The sequence below is a fragment of the Carettochelys insculpta genome, chromosome 16 (genome assembly GCF_033958435.1).
Source record: "Carettochelys insculpta isolate YL-2023 chromosome 16, ASM3395843v1, whole genome shotgun sequence".
NCBI classification, from domain to species: domain Eukaryota; kingdom Metazoa; phylum Chordata; order Testudines; family Carettochelyidae; genus Carettochelys; species Carettochelys insculpta.
Window position 1 is genome coordinate 32,931,694 of NC_134152.1, and position 21,467 is coordinate 32,953,160.

General features: G+C 52.9%; 1 protein-coding gene across 1 annotated transcript in view; it reads left to right on the forward strand.

Moving 5' to 3' along the window:
• The window catches only part of MYO15A (myosin XVA), an 89,269-nt gene that overhangs the window by 11,460 nt on the left and 56,342 nt on the right, over positions 1-21,467 (forward strand). The window contains exons 8-21 of the mRNA XM_075011113.1: positions 286-394; positions 3,853-3,956; positions 6,675-6,738; positions 6,824-6,937; positions 7,277-7,438; positions 8,627-8,740; positions 9,172-9,230; positions 10,873-10,996; positions 13,391-13,486; positions 14,055-14,186; positions 15,598-15,723; positions 16,402-16,479; positions 17,868-18,022; positions 19,773-19,818. Of these exons, the coding sequence (XP_074867214.1) occupies positions 286-394; positions 3,853-3,956; positions 6,675-6,738; positions 6,824-6,937; positions 7,277-7,438; positions 8,627-8,740; positions 9,172-9,230; positions 10,873-10,996; positions 13,391-13,486; positions 14,055-14,186; positions 15,598-15,723; positions 16,402-16,479; positions 17,868-18,022; positions 19,773-19,818 (1,483 nt within the window). The remainder of the gene's footprint in view (positions 1-285; positions 395-3,852; positions 3,957-6,674; positions 6,739-6,823; positions 6,938-7,276; positions 7,439-8,626; positions 8,741-9,171; positions 9,231-10,872; positions 10,997-13,390; positions 13,487-14,054; positions 14,187-15,597; positions 15,724-16,401; positions 16,480-17,867; positions 18,023-19,772; positions 19,819-21,467) is intronic.

Below are 21,467 nucleotides of genomic sequence, written 5' to 3' on the forward strand. Positions count from 1 at the left end.
ATCCTGGCAAATCCCAGTTATTGAGCACTCCCCAGTTCGATCTCAAGCTGGTATCTTTAACCAGCGCTCCAGGATTAAAACCAACGTAACTGTAAAACGGCCAGGACTGGTCCAGCCCCTGCTGCGGCCAGTGGGAATGTGGCCCTTGTTGTCAAGGGGAACAGGGCCAGGCACAGCCCCCACGGTGCATGTAGCAGCTGCTCGGCTCTCTAAGCTCCTGGCTGGGTTCAGGTGACCGACTGTGCTCGCGGACACCTGGGTTACGTTCCCTTTGTCTCTTTCTAGTGGCGAAAGTGGGTCAGGGAAAACGGAAGCCACCAAGCTGGTCCTGCGTTACCTGGCCGCGGTCAATCAGAAACGCAACGTAACGCAGCAGGTACAGCGTCCTTTCCAGGTGCCATTGTGCTGCTGCTCGTGGCTGGCTGCAGCCGCTTAATGTGAGCTGGTAGTACCGGGGCGGGGCGCAGGGGGAGAGCTGTTCCCCTGATGTCTTTCAGGGCCTTACTCCCCAGAGTGATTTGCCCGCAGCCACTTTTCCGTGGGACTCATTTGAGGTCTCATCTCGCTCCATCCAAATCCCTCCCTCTCTTGCCTAAACTCCACACCCAACTGTACTGTCCATCCCCCACTGGAGCAGTACACTGCACAGAAGTCCCTTCTGCCAGGCAAAGAGAAGCACATCAGACGGACCCCCGTAAGAGAGCCAGAGGTGGGTCGTCATTCTAGGATGCTCACAAAGCCCCCCTGCAGCAGGATGGGCAGAAGTCAGTCCGCTGCCAGGGATGGGGTCCCATTGCCAGGTCCTGTTCCCCAGAAGATTCCTAGGTGGGTGTATGGTGCTTTGCAACGAGGGTGGGTTCTTCTCCCCTACTCAGTTCTGGTCTGTCAGTGACATTGCCCCTGCTTGTTGTTCCTATGCGTCCCTGCTGTGCAACCACAGATAGAGGTACGGGTGTGTCTGTGGGAGACAGAATTTCCCTTACCTCACAGAGTGGTGCTGAAGTGGCCTGCTGCGTTATCCTGCTGCGTTATCCCTGCCAGAGTGAAATCCTGCAGCTCCGAGCTCCCCTCGGAGTCACTGGGGTTTCTGGCCTGCAGCCTTGAGCCTGTGTGTGCGTGCGCATGGCCTTGCAGTGACTGTCCTTCCCTTCATTCCTCTGCTGTCCTCTAACCCTCCTGCCCTCCTTCAGTTATAATCAAGGGGGGAGCTGAAGCACCCTGCAGCCGTCCTAGAAAACCGAGGCCCCTTCTTGCATATAAACCTGCAGCCTAGCATTACACAGCAGACGGCGGCTGTTGCATTTGTGGATAGGTCTCTGTAGTCCACTCCTTAAACAGAAAAGAAAAGAAATCAAAGGAAGACAGATCTTGGTCTCTTCTCATTGCTCAGCCAAAGCACCGTTTTCCTGAGATGGATGCTGGAGAGAGGGAATGGAGGTGTTGCTGTGTTCAGCAGTTCTCAGCCCTGAATGCCTGGGCTGGCTTGCGTTAGTGTGATGGGGTTGACTAAGCCCCAGTGCCCTCTGCAGGAGGCCAGAGGCCTTGCCACACCCCATTCCAGGGAGAGGAGCAGACAAAAGGTCCTCCAGGGAGAATAGACTGGCTGTCTCTGAGGCAGCCAATCAAAGCCCAACAGGCCAATATAAAAGAAGCTGCTGGGGTAATGCCCAGCAGTTCCTCTTAGGAGCTTGGCTCTGGTAGATCCATATGCTGCCTAGGAGACCAACAGCACTTGCTCAGCTCTGAGTGAGTGCTGAGCCCAGACCCAGGCTCTGTGGCTGGAGACTGGCCACAAACCTACTTCAGAGGAATTGACAGCACCTGGACAGGGCGAGTCAGAACCCGGGAGACCACAGGCAAGACTGTAGGTGGTACCCTTGGCCACAGAGCAGCGCTCAAGGGTGGGTGGACCCTGTCACGGTCTGTCACAGCTAATGACGGTGAAGAAAATGTGTGAGCAATGCTGGGTCCCCATGTGCCAATGCGCAAGGCAGTATCTTTCTTTTTACAAAAGTAATTAGTAATGAAAAATGATTTCCATGGTGTCTAAGAACTCCAGTCAAGGACCGGGACTTCACTGGGGCCGGGGCCGTACAAATAATGAAAAGCTACTTGCTGCCCCCGAAGAGTTTACAACCGTCCTGCTGTTGAGAGAGAGAGAGAAGGATGGCAGCGCATGGTTTCCATTTGTGATTTGACTTGCCTTGGTGTGTATGTTTTGTTGTGCCCTATTGGCTGCTCTTCGATCACGGGGAGGCTGCATCCAATGTGCCCATTGGCTGCTTTCTTGTTGCTGGGACACTGCATCCAATTGATACCCTGGTTTCTCTCTGGTTGCTGGGAAATTGTGGCCAATGGATTCTTGCACTTAATCAAGCTTTGCCCCCCACTTTGGAGTTCAGGGCCAGTGCGGTCATGGGATGAAAAGGAAGGTCCTTTCATAGATAGTAACTGGTTAAAGGACAAAAAACAAAGCTTAATAATAAATGGTCAGTTTTCCCAATGGAGAGAGGTAAATATGGAATCAGCATGATCTGTAAAGGGCTTCAGTATACTCACAAGTGAAAATGGAGTCAACACTGAGCTGGCCAAGGTGAAACTGAATTACTCACGATAGTTAATTCCAGAGCTGGCTGCAAAGAGTTTCAAAGGGATGTCACAAAACTGTGTGACCAGGCAATCAAATGACAGGTGAAACTGAGAGTTGATAAATGCAAAGTAATGTATGTTGGGAAACATAATCCCAACTGTACATATAATACAATGGAGTCTAAATTAGCTGTTATCATGTTAAGAAAGAAATATTGGAGTCATCAAGGATAGCTTTCTGAAACGTCTGCTCCGTGTGCAGCAGCAGTCAAAAACATGAGCAAAACGTTAGGAACTATTAGAAAGGGGCTATAAAATAAGACCATGTCATAATGCCGTTCTATGAATCCCTGGTATGGCCAGCCCTTGAATACTGCGAGCAGTGCTGGATGTCCCACTTCCAAAAAAAGGTGTGGAAGAACTGGAAAAGCTAGAGAAGGGTGACAATAATGATTGGGATATGAAAGAGCTTCCAAGCGAGAAGACTGGAACTGTTCAGCTGAGAAAAGAGGTGACTAAGGTGGACCTGATAGAGGTCTATGAGATCATGATTGAAATCATGGCATGGCATATATAGGCAGCTGACTTGAGGGGCCTTTAGAACCCCTGAGGTGTGTTAATCCCTTCACCTAACAGGGTCACACAATAAAACTACTAGGCAACCAGTCTGAAAAAAACAAAGGGAAGTACTTTACACTCTGCACAGTTGTCAGCTGTGGAACTCGATGCCAGGGGATGTTGTGATGGCCCAAAGTATAAATGGGTTCCAAAGAGAATTAAATTAATCGAGGATGAATTCGTTAACAGCCATTTGCCATGATGGTCAGAGCTGCAACCCCATGGTCTCAGTGTCCCCAAACCTTCAATTGCTGGAAGCTGGGTCTGGATGAGTGGATAGGTTACTCTACAATTGCCCTGTTCTGTTCATTCCCACTGGGGCACCTGGCATTGGCCACAGTTGGAAGACTGGATCCTGGGCTAGATGGACCTTTGGTCTGACCTAAGATGGCTGCTTTTATGCAAAGGATGGGGAGGGCTTTTACTTCCTATCCTCAAGAGGAGCAGGCGGGAGCTAGAGGCACAATTTTTATCCTTATCCAAGGCAGCCATGAGGGTTGATCCGATAGCGGCCACCTCTGTGTGTGTGTGTCTAGCCAGCCTTTCATTTCAACACTGCACCCATCACCAGAATGTCTTGGTGCCCACGGTGGGACCATCTCGCCCTGACTGGTGCTTGGTGTTCTTTTTGTCTGGCTGGGGCAGATCCTGGAAGCGACTCCCCTGCTGGAATCCTTTGGAAATGCCAAAACTGTGAGGAACGACAACTCCAGCAGGTTTGGGAAATTTGTGGAAATCTTTCTGGAGGAGTAAGTAACGATGAGCCTACGAGTGTATCCCTAATACCCGACTCTGTGTGTCTGATACTGACCCCAGCCCTGGGGAATCCACCCTGTGGTTCCATCTGTGGGTGGCTGACTTGAGGGGCTTTTAGAACCCCTGGGAGGTGTTAGATCCTTTCAAAGCATGGGGACAGAGCAGCCCCTTGGGCTGGATTGTTGGCCAACCCAACAGCAGGCAACTCTTTATGGAAGGGTGTCTCCCCTGGTAGACTGTATCCTTGTCCCTCTTGCACCGTGGGAGAGGTTGTTTGAGCTAAGGGGCCTCCTTCTCAAAATATCATGTGTGTGCCATTTCACACATAATTTGCCCTGCCACTTGTGTGACCATGAGCAATGCCTGATGGATGTATATCCACCTAATGCACAGCCAGTTGCTAGAGCTGGATACACAGTCACAGAAACAACACGTGTAACTCTGTCCTTCATGTAAAATATCAGTCTCTAAAAATATTCCTCCTGTTGAGCTGCCAGTTCTCCAGTCTCTGGGCATGACTCAGATGCGTGAATGGGGTGAGGAGGGGGCAAAGTGAAAGGCTTCCATTAATGGGGGCACTAGTTCCCTAGCACTTCCTCAGTGTTATGTTCATGGCATGTGCAGAAAAGCAAGATATAAACATGACTGCTCTTGCTGGAAGGCTGCTCAGCAACATGACTTTATTTCTTAGAATTCAGAATGATAATGCACAACAACCAAAACCAGAGGGTGACAAAGCAGGCTGCTCCCTTAAAAAACAAGCAAACAAAAAATCCTCACACCAGATAGTTTGCCAATTTCCCCTTTGCAGAGTCACCATGAGGGGAAATGCCAACCCCACAGGAGTCTGTTCGCACCGGGAACACTTCCAGCCTACTGTGGCAAAGGGGGAGGAAGGGAGGGCAGGAGCCTATTCAAACTGGGACGCAGTTTAAATGCTGCATCCCAGCTCCAACAGGCTGGTGGGGAGGGGCTATGTTTATGAGCAATCGATTCAGCTGGAAAAAGTGGGTGTCCCGTGGAACTGTTTGTCTCAATGAAGTGTGCCGTGTTACTGAACAGGTTGGGAACCGGTGGTGTAATGCACAGCGGGAAGGCTCTTAGATATTCATAGAATCATAGAATGCTAGGACTGGAAGGGACCTGGAGAGGCCATCGAGTCCAGCCCCCTGCTCTCATGGCAGGACCAAGTACTGTCTAGACTGTCCCTGATAGACACTTACCTAACCTGTTCTTAAATATCTCCAGAGATGGAGATTCCACAACCTCCCTTGGCAATTTATTCCAGAGTTTGACCACCCTGACAGTTAGGAACTTTCTCTTTGTCCAGCCTAAACCTCCCTTGCTGCAGTTTAAGCCCATTGCTTCTTGCTCTATCCTCAGAGGCCAAGAAGAACAAGTTTTCTCCCTCCTCCTTCTGACACCCTTTTAGATACCTGACAACTGCTATCATGTCCCCCCTCAATTTTCTTTTTTCCAAACTAAACAAGCCCAGTCCTATCAGCCTTACTTCATAGGTCATGTTCTCTAGACCTTTGATCATTCTTGTTGCTCTTTTCTGGACCCTCTCCAATTTCTCCACGTCTTTCTTGAAATGCGGCGCCCAGAACTGGACACGATACTCCAGCTCGGACCTAACCAGTGCAGAGTAGAGCGGAGGAATGACTTCTTGTGTCTTGTACTTCCTCATGTCTAGGTGTACTTCCTAGACAGTTGCTTCCCATTCTGTATGTGTGAAACTGATTGTTCATTCCTAAGTGGAGCACTTTGCATTTGTCTTCATTAAACTTCATCCTGTTTACTTCAGACCGTTTCCCCAATTTGGCCAGATCATTTTGAATTTTGACCCTATCCTCCAAAGCAGTTGCAACCCCTCCTAGCTTGGTATCATCTGCAAACTTAATAAGCGAACTTTCTATGCCAATATCTAAATTGTTGATGACGATATTGAACAGAACCGGTCCCAATACAGACCCCTGTGGAACCCCCCTTGTTATACCTTTCCAGCAGGATTGAGAACCATTAATAAGTACTCTCTGAGTATGGTTATCCAACCAGTTTTGCACCCACATTATAGTAGCCCCATCTAAGTTTTATTTGCCTAGTTTATTGATAAGAATATCATGAGAGACTGTATCAAATGCCTTCCTAAAATCTAGGTATAATCTAGGTATTCTGGCAATGAAGGCAATGCAAAAACCTCTGCAGACTAGACTAGAACCCATCTCTCCCCACTGGCAAACCAGGAGGAGGTTCTCCCCCAGCTGTGAAGCATGCCGCTCTTCAGCACCAGCTTTTAATGAAAGGGGTTTAAATGCCACCTGTACAACTCAGTCTGCTGGGCTGTAGCAGCCACTCCATTGTCTTTGGTGGCTGTGCACGGTCAGGCCTTTGGTTACCATAGGCAGCTGCAGGCGGGAGCCATACGAGCTCAGCTGTGCTGGGAGTTTCAGCCGGGGCACCTGCTGGCGGGCTACCAGCAGTGCTGGAATAGGGGGTTTGCCACTGAGCAGATAGGCTTGGACCGTCATGCTCCTCTGGAGTGCTGAGCAAGAGTCATTGGCTGGCATGGGTTGGGCACCTTCCACGCCACCAGCTCCTTGCAGCCGCAGGGAGCCAGGCGTGGATAGAGCCTCAGTCCTTCCTTCGCTCTGTTATGTCTCACGGGCTGAGATTCCCAGCCCCCAGGCGCTAACCTTTGTCTCTTCCAGAGGCTTGATCTGTGGTGCCATAACCTCACAGTACCTTCTTGAGAAATCAAGGATCGTGTTTCAGGTGAGTCCCCTGCAGTTCCCTTGCCAGCCCCTGAGGCCATCCCGGTGTCTGGACGCTTCCTTAGCTTCTCGCTCTCCTTCCGTAGGCCAAGGACGAGCGGAACTATCACATCTTCTATGAGATGCTGGCTGGTCTTCCTGCTCAGCAGAAGCAGCAGTTCTGCCTTCAAGATGCAGAAACTTACTATTACCTGAACCAGGTATGAAGCCCATGTTCACACGTGAGCAGCAAGCCAGTCCCCTTGATTTATGATGTCTATTGGCGCAGCACTTGAAAGCCCCCAGCAGGCTCGGGGACCCATTGTCCACGGCCCTGGCCAAACACACGGGCAGAGGCAGCCCCACCCCTCATGTCCCAGGCTGCAATCCCATGTCTTTCTGCAGCTGTCACAGCGCCCGTGTGCTGGTGACACGCAGGCTGCTCTGCTCCACAGATCAGTAAATCCCCACTTCCAGTAGGTTTGCTTCCCCCGTAGTTGCTAACGCCGGGGCTTTGGTTTGCATGTCACTCAAATATGTGTGAACTGGGGCCTTTGCAGGGGGGGAACTGCGAGATTCCTGGCAAGAGCGATGCTGAGGATTTCCGGAGGTTGCTCAGCGCCATGGAGATCCTGAACTTCAGCACCGAGGACCAGAACAGCATCTTCCGAATTCTGTCTTCCATCCTCCACCTGGGGAACGTCTACTTTGAAAAATACGAGGTAATTGGGCGATGGGAAGGGGGCAGAGAGATAGGGAGAGGAAGGAGTTGAGTGTGCTGCAAACTCGGGCTTTGGTCTGAGGTGGAGCCAGTGCAAAGACTTCTGTTTGGCTTCAGTGGACTCTGGATCAGACCCTCAGCTCCTGTGCAGGGAGGAAGCTCTCGAAAGAAAACTGAATCCCGGGTTTTAGCAACTCTGCATTTTGTGGAAACTACGTAAAAGAAAGTCCCTGGCCCAGGGCAAGCATGGCCCCATGGGGTACCTGTGCTACAACACCCAGCAAGCCCTCTCTGCCATCTCAGCAGACTCAGCTCCACGAAATGCTTCCAAACTAACCCTTTTCTGAGCTTTCCTGTTGTAGCTCAGGTAGCCCATGGGACTGTGCTCCCTGCTGGGAACGAGAGACCATGGGTGGAGCACTCGCTGATTGCTGGTCTGTTCGTTCCTGCTGGAGCATTGCCAGGGGCCTCTGGCGGCAGACAGGACACTGGGCTAGATGGGCCTTTGGTCTGACCCCGTCTGGCCACTTTTCTGTTCAGTGAAACAAATGGAGGTTTGGGACAAAACCTGGAGCCCCAGTGTCGGCCTTTCCCACCATGCAGACGTTCTGACGTGTCTTCAGAGCTACGCATGGATGTTGACAACGGCTGGTTCCTGCACTAGTGTAAATCGGGGTGGCCCCAGCAAAGTCATGGTTTCCGTGAGCACCAGCTCAATGGAGCTCAGGCCCGCCAATAGGAAGAGGGGCAAATCAGGCAACTATCTCAGGGCTCATCCTTTCAGAAGGGCCTGGGGTTCCTCGCAGCAGCAGTGGCCAGAGATGGGGGCCTTTAAAATGGCTGCTGGAGCGTGCCACTGTATGTTCTGGGCAGCGGCTAGGGGCTGCCTGGGGGAGGCCTGGGGTGCTCCGGGTAGTTCTGAGAGGTGACTAACCTCAGCTGCGCCCCTTCTGTGTGAGACCCTGCCCTTTCCATGAGCATGTAGCCTGGTCCTCTCCCCTTGCCTCCGGACCCGGCGAGGCTGGGGGTGCCACTGATGGAGCAGCACTGATTAACTTTAGCTGAGGGTCTGGACCGATGTCCATCAACAGAGAGGGACAAAGGCCGTCAGCATGAGGTCGTCCCTAAGTAGCTGCTGTGCTGGCCCCTGGGAGGTCGCCCGCCTATGGCCTATCCGTGCCTTTCACAGGCAGACTGCCAGGAGGTCGCCTCGGTGGTGAGCGAGCGAGAGATCCGTGCGGTTGCGGAGCTGCTCCAGATCTCGCCAGAGGGGCTGCAGAAGGCCATCACGTTCAAGGTGACGGTAAGGCCCGCGGCGCTGCGCCGCCAGTTGGACAGACAGGTGCTGTGGCGAGAAGGCGGAGTGAAGCGACGGTGAGGACAGTCGCCGCTCTGAGATCCTGCTCCCAGAGGTGTCTTGGCATCTCCCACCAATGCACAGTCACCAGAGCTTGGTCCCATCCATATCTGAAATGGGGCATCCTTGGTCCCTGTGGCTGACTGTCCTGCCCTCTCTGAGGCCACCTGGCCAGCCAAGCTTCTTCTGTATTTCCCTCTGCCCTGCGTCATCTCATCCCTCTTCTGCTCTGCCACCTGCCTCGTTCAGAATGGAGCAGTGCATCGTGGGCTTGGAGTCTCCTGTGACCCACGTCAGCATTAAAGGGGATGGGGGGCCCGTGTGGGCCACCCCTGCCTTAGGGGGGCTTTCAGCTGTTTCTTTCTCCTTCCCAACAGGAAACGCTGAGGGAGAAGATTTTCACCCCTCTGACTGTGGAAAGTGCCGTTGATGCCAGGTAAAGGGCAGTGACGCTGGATTGATTTTGGGGGGGGGGCTGAACTGAACCCCTCCCCCCTTTCGACTGGTTGAGATCACGTTGCCACCTCTCCCAGGCTGGACTGCCCGGACTCCATTGCTGCACATGGGGCCTGGTCCATCCACTCTTTGGGAGATGGCAACTCTCACCACCCCAGGGTGGGGCCACAGTGGGGGCCAGCTGAAGAGCCCTGGGCTGGAGGCGGGACCCTGGGGCTGACTGGGTCAGTGGGCTGCAAAGCCTGTGACAGGGCCAGCAGGGAGCAGGACCACAAGGGCCGGCAGGTGACAGGACCTCAAGGTCCAGCAGGACCTAGTGGCAGGGGCCAGCAAAGCTCTCAGGAGTAGGATCCCGGAGGAGGTGGCAAGATCCTGTGGGGGCCACTGAGGGGCTGGGACCTAGGGCTAGAGAAGTCGCCACGGGGTTGCCCTGCAGGAACAGGGAAGCTGGGTGCAAAAACTGGAGAACCTACAGCACCTGCACGCCTACTTCCCACGCCTGTGATAAAAGGATTGTGTTGGGGGAAGCTGGGAACTGGCTCATGAGCACACACACGTGGGGACTGAGGAAAAGCCGGCGGCTTATCCAAACACGGTGCTAGGGAGAGGGTGGCTGACACGCCCAGTTGTCCTGCTTAGGCAGGGTTCAGCAGCCCAGTCTACGATGCATCTGCCCTAGCTACTTAGCCCTGCACTCCCACAGTGTCCGAGCGCCTTGCCACCTTTACTAGAGTTGCCTCAATCAGAGGGGGCAGGGCGCTTAGTCCCATTTACCGTAGCCACAGGCAGACTAAGTGACTTGCTCAAGATTGTACAGAGCACCAGTGGCAGAGCAGGGAATCAAATCCAGAGGTCCCAAGTCCCAGGCTGGTCCCCTCACCCCAAGGCTTTCTTCCCCTTTCCTCCTAGTGTTATCCTTCCTTTCCCTTCCCTGTTGTAAGACAGCAGATGTCCTGCCTCATGCCACTGTGCTCCCCCTGGCTGAAGAGTGCAAAGGCAGGAACCCTTCTCCCTTCTGACTGACCTGAAGCTGAGGCGTGCTGAGAGCTTTCTTCCAATGCATGTCTCAGAATTCAAGGCATTTTGAGGCTCTCTGTTCTGCCCAGGACCGGGGAGTGCATGAGAAACATCCCAGAGCACACTGGTTTTACACATGCTGTGCTTTTTCAGCCTTGCAAATTTGCCCCCAGCTATTTACCAACTGACACGGCCTCTTTTAACTGGGGTACTGGAAAAAGTGAACCCTGTGGTACCCACCTGTCAGATCCTTAGCTGGTGTGGGGCAGAGTCGCTCTCCTGGCTTCGGTGAAGCTGTGGCCGCTCACACCAGCTGAGGAGCTGGCCTGAAGAGGTCTACAAAGCTGCTAGGCGAAGAGAGACACCCTGTGGGTTTGGGTCTGGCCGTCAGGCACTTTCCACTAGGCCCCAGCTCCTCTGGTCATTTTATTGCTGCGGGTGGCTCAGAATGCTGCGGCGGGGTGGGCCGATTTCTGCTGGCTCGTGGGAGTGGGAGTGGGAGCGGGAGCGCTGTCTGTCTCCCAAAATAACGGGCTCAGGCCAGCAGCCCCATCCGCGTGTTCCTCTGTATCCCAACAGCTGTGCTTGTCTCCTCCTTTTCCCAGAGACGCTATTGCCAAGATCCTCTACTCCCTGCTCTTCAGCTGGCTCACAGACAGGATTAACAAGCTGGTCTACCCCAAAAAGGAGGCTCTTTCCATCGCCATTCTGGACATCTATGGGTTCGAGGTGAGCAAGGCACAGGGCTGTAGGGGAAATGCCAGCCCATCTCTGATCTTCCCGTAGCGCAGGGGTCGCAGACTCCATGTGCCTTCGGGCCAGTGTCAGGCCTCAAACCTGCCTTGTGGCCTCCAGGCAGGTGTGTCTCCCAGCCCTATCCACCGGCCCGTGCCCCTCCGGCCTCGCCTGCCACCCTGAGCAATTTACAACACCCCACTGCCACCTGCTTGCTCCATGCCACCGCACATCCCAGTAGCCTCGGGGAAGTGAAGCCAAGCGACTGGGCTGGCCTGGGAGTTTGGCAGAGGTCTGACTCAGGCTGCTGCCATCTCAGGCCAGGTCCCTGGTTGTCCTTGAGGCTGCATCCCTTGGGGGTGGGGCCGGGGGAGGGGCGGCTGGGGGGAGAGCATAGGGCAGGAGAAGGCCAGACAAGGGCAGAGCAGAGGCTGGATTGGGGGAAGGGTACGGGCACCCTCCTCCACCCCCCAGGGCTACAGGGACTCCTGTGTCGGCAGCCACACAGGCTGGATGGTGGAACTGCTTGGACCATGGCTGGCCCACAGTCGTGATTTTGAGACCCCTGCTCAGGAGAGTAATAACGTGGGACTGAGCCTTGCTTGGGTGTGTGAATGGGCACCTGCCCCTGAAGGCCATGTGGGTCTCCAGCCAGGGCTGAACCCAGCTCCTCGTGCGCTCGGCAGGTGAGCCCGAGAGCCCTGGTGGTGCAAACATAGGTCACCAACTCCTGCTGGCACCCGTGTGACTTGCTGGGAGCCGCAGAGTGACGGACTGGGATGTGAAGAACGCTCTGCGTGAAAATGAACGAACTGTAAATGAGCACTCCCCTCAGTTCCCCTCCTGTCCCACCCAGGATTCCTGGGACTCCCGTCTATGACCTAAGCATCACCCTCCTGTTTTCTGATGCTGCTGGGACCCCTCCTCCATGGGCTGGTGGCCCCAGGGGGTTTCACTCGCCAGTTTTTTAATAACAAGAAGTCCTGTGGCATCTCATAGACTAAGAGATATTTTGGAGCATAAGCTTTCGTGGGCAAAGACCTGCTTCGTCATCAGATGACGAAGCAGGTCTTTGCCCATGAAAGCTTATGCTCCAAAATATCTCTTAGTCTGTAAGGTGCCACAGGACTTCTTGCAGTTTTTAATGACACGGGTGAAGAGAGTTGTTAGACTCCCCCACCCTCCTCCCTGGAGCTCGGCCAGCCTTTCCCTGCCTGCCTTGTGCTTCGCAGCCGTGCGCTCAAAAGAGCCAACAGGGCCAGGCCTGCAGCTGGGGTAACTTGGTGCTGCTCGGATGGGGCAATAGAGCGACACCAAAGTGTGCCAGCCAGGGATCTGGCCTTTGGGTCATCTCACTGGAAAATGTGGGTCTGTTTAACATGCATCTGGGTCCATCCGTGTGGTTTTGAACCCAGCACAGGCCTGGGGGACCCACCTCGTCGGCTGGGAAATGTACCAGCCGCAGGTCTCTTTGGAGACTGGGAAAGGTGTGGGGCTGCGGATGGTTTTGTCACCTGGGGCAGGCGGCTCACTCAGGTCCAGGCCCGTAGCTGCCACCTCCAGTTTCTTCCCAGGCTCTGCAGAACAGAGCTCACCGAGCACCCAGCATTACTGCCTCCAGACCCGGGAGTGTCTGTGTGTTCTCCAGTCTTGGCCTCGCTGCCCTGGTCCTCACCCACCACCCCAGCCCACCCTACCTCTGAGAGCTGTCCCGCTGATGAGCCCCCGCCAAGCACCTAGGAGGTGCCGGACAAGATTAGACCCTGGCTCATCTAGCTCAGTATCCTGCACCTATGCAATCCAGTTCTTGGCTGTGCCAGCTCCAGGCCGTCTCACAGCTCAGCCAACCTGCCTTAGTCTAGCAGTACCTGCTGTTCCCCTCTGTACCAATGCCTCTCACTGTTCCCTGGAAACTGAGCCCTTGGGCAGGTGCCCGGGGAGATTCCGGTGCCACCCAGCTGATTAGCAGAGTGCCCACAGCCGGTGGCATGTTTATGTGGGTGGTGCACATCGTGCATGCTTTGGTGCATGTAACAAAATTTATTCTGCAAATGGATGGAAAAAATTAGGGTGAATAGTGGTCCTGACCCCCTTCTTTTCTGCTGCTCATCACTAAGCTCCTCAGACCCTGGTCTTCCCTCATGCAGGCCTGGGTCTCTCCTCGTGAGATGCAGCCGGGTGTGTCAAAGGAGATAATCTTACATGACTCTTCTCTGATGAGCACCAATAGGGATGAGGCTGTAGCCCAGCAAATGCATTTGCAGTTTGGAACAAAGCCAGGATTAAGCCTCGGGCTTGCAGGAGAAAGCCGGCTGTGCTTGCTCACTATCCCTTAGCCCCACTGCGCCTGCTTCCAGGCATGCTTTACGCGGGCCGTATTATCCGCAGGACCTCAGCTTCAACAGCTTCGAGCAGCTGTGTATCAACTATGCGAACGAATACCTGCAGTTCTTCTTCAACAAGATCGTCTTTAAGGAGGAGCAGGTGAGCTAGGGGGAATCGAGGCAGAGCCTGGCCTGTTGCTGCAGGGCATGCCATCTGCCAACCCACCAAGAGTGGGAGCCATCCAGTCCCCCTTTAGAACTCCAGCCCCTCGGGGTGGCTGACCTGGGAGCAACCATTCCTACCCCCACAGCTCACTTCAAAGCCTGCAGGGCTGACCGTGGGGTTATTTGAAACCCCTCCTTCTTGGAAGGTCTTTGGTTGCTCCCCACGTCCCCAGGATTGTGAGAGTTCTTCTGGAAAAGGCCGTCCTGGTAAACCTGCCAGTCGTAATAAAGACCTATCAGCAGTGTAAACCCCTAAGCTGAGGACTAGGGTGGACACCCAGGAGAGAGTCATATACTGCCCAGCTGATTAGCGGAGCACCCACAGCCAGCACCGTGTGTGTCTACTGGTGGTGTGCATCCACCCATGCCTTGGTGCACATAAAATTTATTCCACGCTTGGATGGAAAAAATGAGAGGAAACGTTGCCTATCAGGTGTCCGATTAAGTCCAAATTGTCAAGGCCTTTTGCTTCCCCGTGACCCGCTGGCTTGCGCTTCCTGCAGGAGGAGTACATCCGAGAACAGATAGAGTGGAAGGAAATCGCCTTCAACGACAACCAGCCCTGCATTGACCTCATTGCTCAAAAGCCACATGGGATTCTGAGGATCCTGGATGATCAGAGTGCCTTCCCTCAGGTAGCAGCGCTGCGGAGACCTCAGCATTGCCAGCCTCTTGTTGGCAATGCTGCTGTTCACTTTTAAGAGCCTCTACAACATGCTGAGCAGGGAGGTGTGTGGGGATGGGGCTGATTCTGCTGTCCTGGCCTCTATAGAGGCAGACAGCCTTATTTATATACTGTGATCCTGGAGCACAACAGCTCTAGAGAGGGATCCTAAAGGCATTCTCTGCTCTGACAAAAGGCATGCATCCAAATTCAGAGCTGCTGTTAAGAACAGCTGCAATTCTGTGGAGATGAATGTGGCCAAGCAGAGCAAACAAGACAATTCTGTTTTCTCTGTGTGTGCGTGTGTGCATGCCTGGGCCCTCTACTGGATTGAATGAGAGTTGCACAACTGTGTGTCACAGACCCTGTGCTGCAGGACGAGAGTCTTCCTTAGCTTAGTGAGTGTTAAGGGGGCTTGGCTTTCAGGCTACGTCCACAGTGAGATGTAATTTTCCAGCTCAGGCAGCCATACTTGCGCTAGCTGTGAGTGAGCTGCTGTGCTAAAAATTGCGGTTGCATCTGACAGTATGTTTTTTTCACCCCCAAAAGCATATGTCTAAATAAATCTGTTAATCAACAAGGTGCCCCAGGACTCCTCGTTAAAAATGGCATTGTAGCTGTGGCTGCATGGGGAGTGGGACAAGTTAACCTCCCTGAGTGCAGTCTGGTTTGAAACCCTCGAAATGTACTCAGAGCTACTATCATGTTAGTCTGTTGCCACAAAAACAACAAGAAGTCCTTTGTGTGTCTACAAAGGCTTCTAACTTTCCCAGCCGTTAATACACAAAGCCTCCCACCCCCCCAGGAAGGAGGGAAGTGTTATGCCCTTTCTGAAGATGGGAAAACTGAGGCACATGGCAGTGAGGTGACTCGCCTGAGGTCACACAGTGAGTCAATGGCAGACCTGGGAACAACTCCCCAGAGCCTGACAGTGTGACTCAGAGTTCTGTCCTCTAGCCATTAGCCAATCTCCTTCCAGCTTGTAACTCCCAATCAGGTGAGTTTTACCTGCTTTCAGGTTTCAGTCCAAATATTTTGCCAGCTCTGCCCTGGCCCCCCTGCGACATAATGCCCTTTGCCTCTGGGCAGTGCTGAACGTAGTGCGGATGACAGGAGGTCATTTAGGCTACCAGTTTACAGGCCTGAAGAATGAGAAGCTTTTCCACCCCCTATTTTAAAGCGAATGGCTGCAAGTGTTACCAACGCTCATAGAATTGTCCCGCGTTGGATCTAGCTGGTGAAATAGCGTTGGTGCAGAATGTGCCAGAGGGGAATGGAAAGAAAAGCTGCCTGCAAACAGCGAGGCTGCCTGCTCGTGGCTGCAGCCTGCAGGGAGTCAGGTTGTCTAGTAGTTAACTCAATGCCTTTCTTCCCGTGTCCAGGCCACAGACCATACTTTCCTCCAGAAGTGTCACTACCACCACGGCTCCAATGCATTATACATCAAGCCAAAGATGCCTCTCCCAGAGTTCACCATCAAACACTATGCTGGCAAAGTCACCTACCAGGTGAGTGGCTGGAGAATGGAGATTCAGAGGAAGAGACAGGTGCACAGAGGTGGAAAGGGTACCCAGAAAGTTACCCGAGTAAAAGCACAGCTGCTGGAAGGTGGGGGGGTACTTAAGTACAAGTCACCAGTGTCCCCCCTGAAAAACTACTTGAGTAAAAGTACACGCACCCACGTCTTGATTGTACTCAAGTATCCAGAAGTGAAAGCAGCTGCCCTTTTACTCGAGTAACTTTTGGGGCACTTTTTCCACCTCTCCCAGGGCTCTGTAGTTACCTGTCTGACTCCCTCCCCCACTGTTGTCCAGCTAGGGCTGGGTCCTCAGCAGGAGTAAATCACAACTCCAGTGGTGCTCTGCATACCCCAGCAGAGATGCTGGCCCTTGATTCCTTGATCTTCCACGTCCTTCCCAATGGGTTTGCGTCACAGGATCTGACCTCTATTTTTCTTGTGGTGCTCCATCCTGAGGCCCCACCCCCACTCTGCCCCTCTCCCAAGGCCCCCTGACTGCCACTCTCTGCCCTCCCCGACCGCCTCCTGCCAACTGACGAGCAGCTGTGGCTGGTGGCTGCTGAGTACCCCCCTATTCTTTTCCCAGGAGCGCTTAAGCCCCGGAGGCCCCCAGGGAGTCGGCCCCACTGATCTGCGTAACTGGGGAGGGCACTGTTTGTTTTTTCAGGTGCACAAGTTCTTGGATAAAAACTACGATCAAGTTCGCCAGGACGTTCTGGACCTTTTTGTCAACAGCAAAACCAAAGTAAGAGCTCCTGCTGGCCTCCGACTCTGTGGGCAGATAGGCGGGGAGGGCCTGGCAATGGCTCTGGAGACTGGTACAGCAACATTGTATTGTGTATAGGAGACAGCGTAGTCTATAAGTCAGAGCAGCTGACTGGAGGCAGGAAAGCAGGGCTGTAGTCCCAGCTCTGTCTCTGGCCTATTGGGATTAGATGTCTCTCTCGAGCCGTTATGATTCTGACCTCCTTTGTGGAGTGCATAGAGAGTCGCAGATGAGAAGAGCCAGGTATTGCTGTACTAGTGGCTGCAGTGAAGGTAATTAACTCACTGAGTGCTTGTGGGCCTGCCAGGTGCTTTACCCTTTTGGAACTCGGTCACACTTCCTGGCACGATCTGTTATTTGATGCTAAAGAGCAGCCTGGCCACTTGCTGTCTGCCGTACAGCGCAAATCCCATCTGCTAAGGCTGAGTCCTGGAGATCGGTGCTGGAGAAGGCCCCTCATATCATGCCGCCCTTCCCCAGGGCTTGGAGCAGGATGGGGCCCTGGAATAGGTTTCCCAGGAATTTGTCCAGCTGCTGAAGTTCATTCAAGAAGCTTACATGGCAGTGAGTGGACTTGGAACTAGAGGGGTCTGTGGCTGGGTAACCCAGAACCGGGGCACACCTGCCAGTCCACAGGCACTTGTTAAGCCACCTGGCAAACTGGCCAATGTGGTTTGTAAGTGAAGCGCCTTCCCCCAGTATAGTGCCCAGGGATGGTGAGAACAGGAGAGCAGACCAGTCTGAGGAATACTCACTTGTAAACGCTGGTGGCAAGTGCTTTAACAGGCACTGACTGCCACTCACTTGCTTTATCTCAGTCCTGCCATCTTGGCCAGTAGCACTTTGCTCTTCCATTGTGCCTTGGGCCCTAGACAGATCACGTGGCAAAAGCCAACTACGCTTCTGAGCATCCCTTGAGAACACAGTACAGGTGACCCCATTTTGTAGATGGGGAAACTGAGGCACAGAGTAGGACGGTGACTTGTGCGGGCTCAAACAGTAAATCAATCATGGGGCTGGGAAAAGAACCCAAGAGTCCTGACTCTCATAAGCATCAAACCCTCTGAGGATCCACGATGGTCATGATGAATAATAACGATTCCAGGCTCTTATCATTGGTAAATCTCAAAGTGTTTTCTCAGAGGGTGTCAGTGTCGTCATCCCCATTGTACAGAAAGAGAAACTGAGGCACAAAGCCATGCAGTGACTTCCCTGGACTCAGCCAGCAGGCCATTGGCAGAGCTGGGAATAGAATCCGCTCACCCGAGTCCCAAACCAGTGCTCTAACCAATGGTCAATGCTGCGGTGGCTATCTCAACACAGCCCTTTTCCATCCCCTTTTTTTAACTGTCCCCCTATCTCCACAGGTGGTGGCCAACCTCTTCTTCAGCCATGCCCAGCTGGTGGCCCAGCAGAGGACCATGATGGGGAAGAACAGCACGGTCACCCGGCGGTATAAAGCGCCGACAGTGGCCGCTAAGTTCCAGCAGTCGCTCCTGGATCTGGTGGAGAAAATGGAGAGGTGAGTGAGCAGAGAGCTTAAAGAAACAGGGCTTGTCTGTCTGGGGCATGCGGGGAAGAGAAATGGACTGGGGTAAACATTCCAACAGATCCTCCTTGTTCGATACCCTGGAGTGGTGGTAGACGCGCCCTGATTAGTCCTGGTCTCAGACATGGAGCTGTAGTATTGGAGGTTTTTCTGAGCACCGGTGAGAGAGCCAAATCAGGGCAAATGGCTTAAAACAGAGGCTACGGACAGCCCCAGACTGGAGGTCCTCCACTAGAAGGCACCAAACGAGTCACACAGAGCACTTCTGTTCCCACACTGGCCAGCAAGGAGTCACACCAGCCATTCCCTCCGACACTCCAGCTTCTCCCGTGCCACAGCCAGTCCCCTCCTTACACTGATGAGAAGTTAGGAAAACCCGTCTCATCAAATCTGAGCAAGTTCTTCCCATCCCAAAGGACCAGCCCCATTCCCAGGTCAATATATACCTCAGCTCTTACCCAGAAGAGCACGCTGGCCAGTCCGTTAGACTCTAAAATCTAAAGGTTTATTAATAGAGAGAGAGAAGAGGTTGAGAGTAAAATTAACACAATCAAATCACATACGTCAGTCACAAAGCCCTTGCTGCCGGCTTGCAGCAGAGGTGGAGCAGGCAGCTATCTTAAAAAGCTCTGGAGTACATCCCCTTGTTAGGACGGGTCAGCGATGCTTCTAGGCTCAGTTCACAGCAGAGATGCTCCTAGAGTGATGAGCTGGAATGAAGACAAAGATGGAGGAGTACTCAGAGCCCCCTTTATGCCCTTGCCTATGTGGAGGGAATTGCATTGCTCTTCCCTGTCTGGAATCACCTTTTAGATGGAGCCTCTCACGTGAGCAGGTCACCTGTCCAAGTCCTTGTCAGGCAATCTGTCATTGCCTCTGCTGGGTTACACCCTCCAGTCAGATTCATCAGAGGTTGGTTGGAATCTGATCAGGCCTTTTGTCAGGTAGAGCTTCACCTGACTAGGATTCTCAATGGGTTACCACAGCTCCTGGTGTGGTCTCCAGAAAATAAAATTTCAAATACAAGCCCAGAGCCGATACTTACAACTCCACCTATAAAAATGATACAAACCTATGCACAGTACAAACACATTCAGCGACTCACCAGCTTTCAATAGCAGAGAGGTGGCCGAGTTAGTCTGTACATATATTCAAAAACAGCAAGAAGTCCTGTGGCACCTTCTCGACTAACATATTTTGGAGCATAAGCTTTCGTAGGCAAAGCCCCACTTTGTCAGATGCATCTAAAGTGGGTCTTTGCCCACGAAAGCTTATGCTCCAAAATATTAGTCTAAAAGGTGCCACAGGACTTCTTGCAGCTTTCAGTAGACGCCTCCCTCAGCCCACTGGGCGTAGGGTTTGGTGCAAATCCAGCACAGTGCTTGCAACGATGTTTGCCCATTCATCTGAAAATCCAATAACGCACCAGAAGGGAAAGGACCTTTCCAGGTGTTGTCACGACAGAGTTACAATAGGCTGGTCTCCAGAGCTAGAAGCGAGGACTCGTGGGGTCTAGGGGAGTTAGGTGCCTTGGAAAGTTGCTGTGGGTGTGGCTGACATGCCACCAATGAGGTGTGCTGTAGACAGCTGTTCAGCTGCTTGGCTCCATTTCACGGGCCCGGTAAACAGCAGAGACTTCCTGGAACCTCCCAGGGTCCCCCCTTGTGGGTTCCTTTGTGTCTGCTCCCCCAGCAGATGTGTGTTGTGTCTCTCTCTGATTCAGGTGCAATCCTTTCTTCGTCCGCTGCCTCAAGCCGAACAACAAGAAGGTAAGAATGCACCACAGGACTGGTGTGGTGTGGTGGGGGGGCTGGATGCAGGGTGAGCGGGGCCAAAGCCACGTCTCATTGACATAACCCCCGTGAGGGAGTTCCCCCTTCCCTCCTTGTGTCTATTAGTTGTGCGCCTACTGGAGATATTGGGCACGGCAACAGGCTGTAGGAAGAAGGGTGAAGTGTCCTGAGAGGGTTTGTGTCTGTGGTGAGCAATGGCCAGGCCCCGTGAAGTCAGCTGGAGCTGTGCGTGTTCAGCAGCACGTCTGAAAATCACATCCTAGCAAGGCAACTGCACGTTTAAAATGGAGGCAAAGTGACAGGTCCAAGGCCCCCATGTGACCCAGTGGCAGGGATAGGAATGGTTTCTCAGCTCCGGCTTTATCCACTAGATTCCACCACTTCTTAGCACAGAGATTAAGGCCTGGGTATCCCACATGGGAACTGGGATAAGTGCACCCTGCTCTTGCTGGCGTGATGATGGTGTCATAAAGGGTGGTGGGTTGCAGGTTACCCAGTGCTTATCAATTCTGTATCAAATGGCCTGCACTCCGCTGGGTGAGTCTCTGGTTACAGCTTCCCACTGTTCCCAAGCCTGGATCCTCTCTCTCTTGTCTAAAGGCTGTTTGGCGAGGTGTCTGGCTTGCAGCTGTCTCCTTTAATGGAGAGACGATGCACCCATTGTCTTGCCTTGTTTGCGCAAGCAAACATGCTTCCTGCCTTTTGTCCACTCCCTGTTCTGGTTACCATCCTAGCTTCCTTCGAGAGAAGAGCCAGCTGCAGGGCCAGAGGGACAATAGCCCCAGGCACTGATGACCAACGCTGGTCTCATGCAAACAGCAAGCCAGCTGTCCTCCGCTGGGTGGAATCTCAGGCCTGCTTCAGTGTGTGTGTGTGAGACCATGTCACCCTCTAGTGGCTGATGCTGTGCAAAACTAGAAGCCTTAATACACCTGCAGACCTGCATTGGGCAGCTTACGACACAGCCAGGGCAGCACCAATCGCTTTGTTCCTGTGATAGTGTTTGTCACAGCTGAGAAAATCTAAGCTCTTTGCAGACGTGCTACTTGACCAAGAGTGAGACCACAGAGCTTTGCCCTATGTTGGAATAAAGCCTGGATACTGTACATGAAGCAACCAAGGTTTATTACAACCAGCTGGCGGAGTGATTCTGAACTTGGCTGAGTTTCAGAATGCATTGACGGGCATCAAGTTATGATTGGTTATATAGAGAGCTGATAGTCAGAGGAAAGAACAGAAGCAGATAATAAGGAAATGAGCATAATCAAGGAGCAATCCAGAAGAATTAACAAACAATCTGGGAATTACAAAATGTCCATGCACAATTTGCAGAACATTTTATCTATAAACAACAAGTCCTTTGAAGAGTGCAGCCCTCAACACCACTGTATAAAGTGATCTCTCGTCTGTAGCACACTGATGTGTACAGCAGTGATGTCTCATCTGGCATCCTGATGTAATCTTTGCACGGGCACGATCATTTGTGTTATCTCTACAGAATCAAAGCACGTGAGCAATACAGAATCAAAGCAGAAAGCAGTGAAAGAATCATGTCTGTCGCCCTTTGACTATAGTCCAATCACCCCCCTGCAGGGTCCCTTCCTGGAATGTGGCTGCCTAGGGAC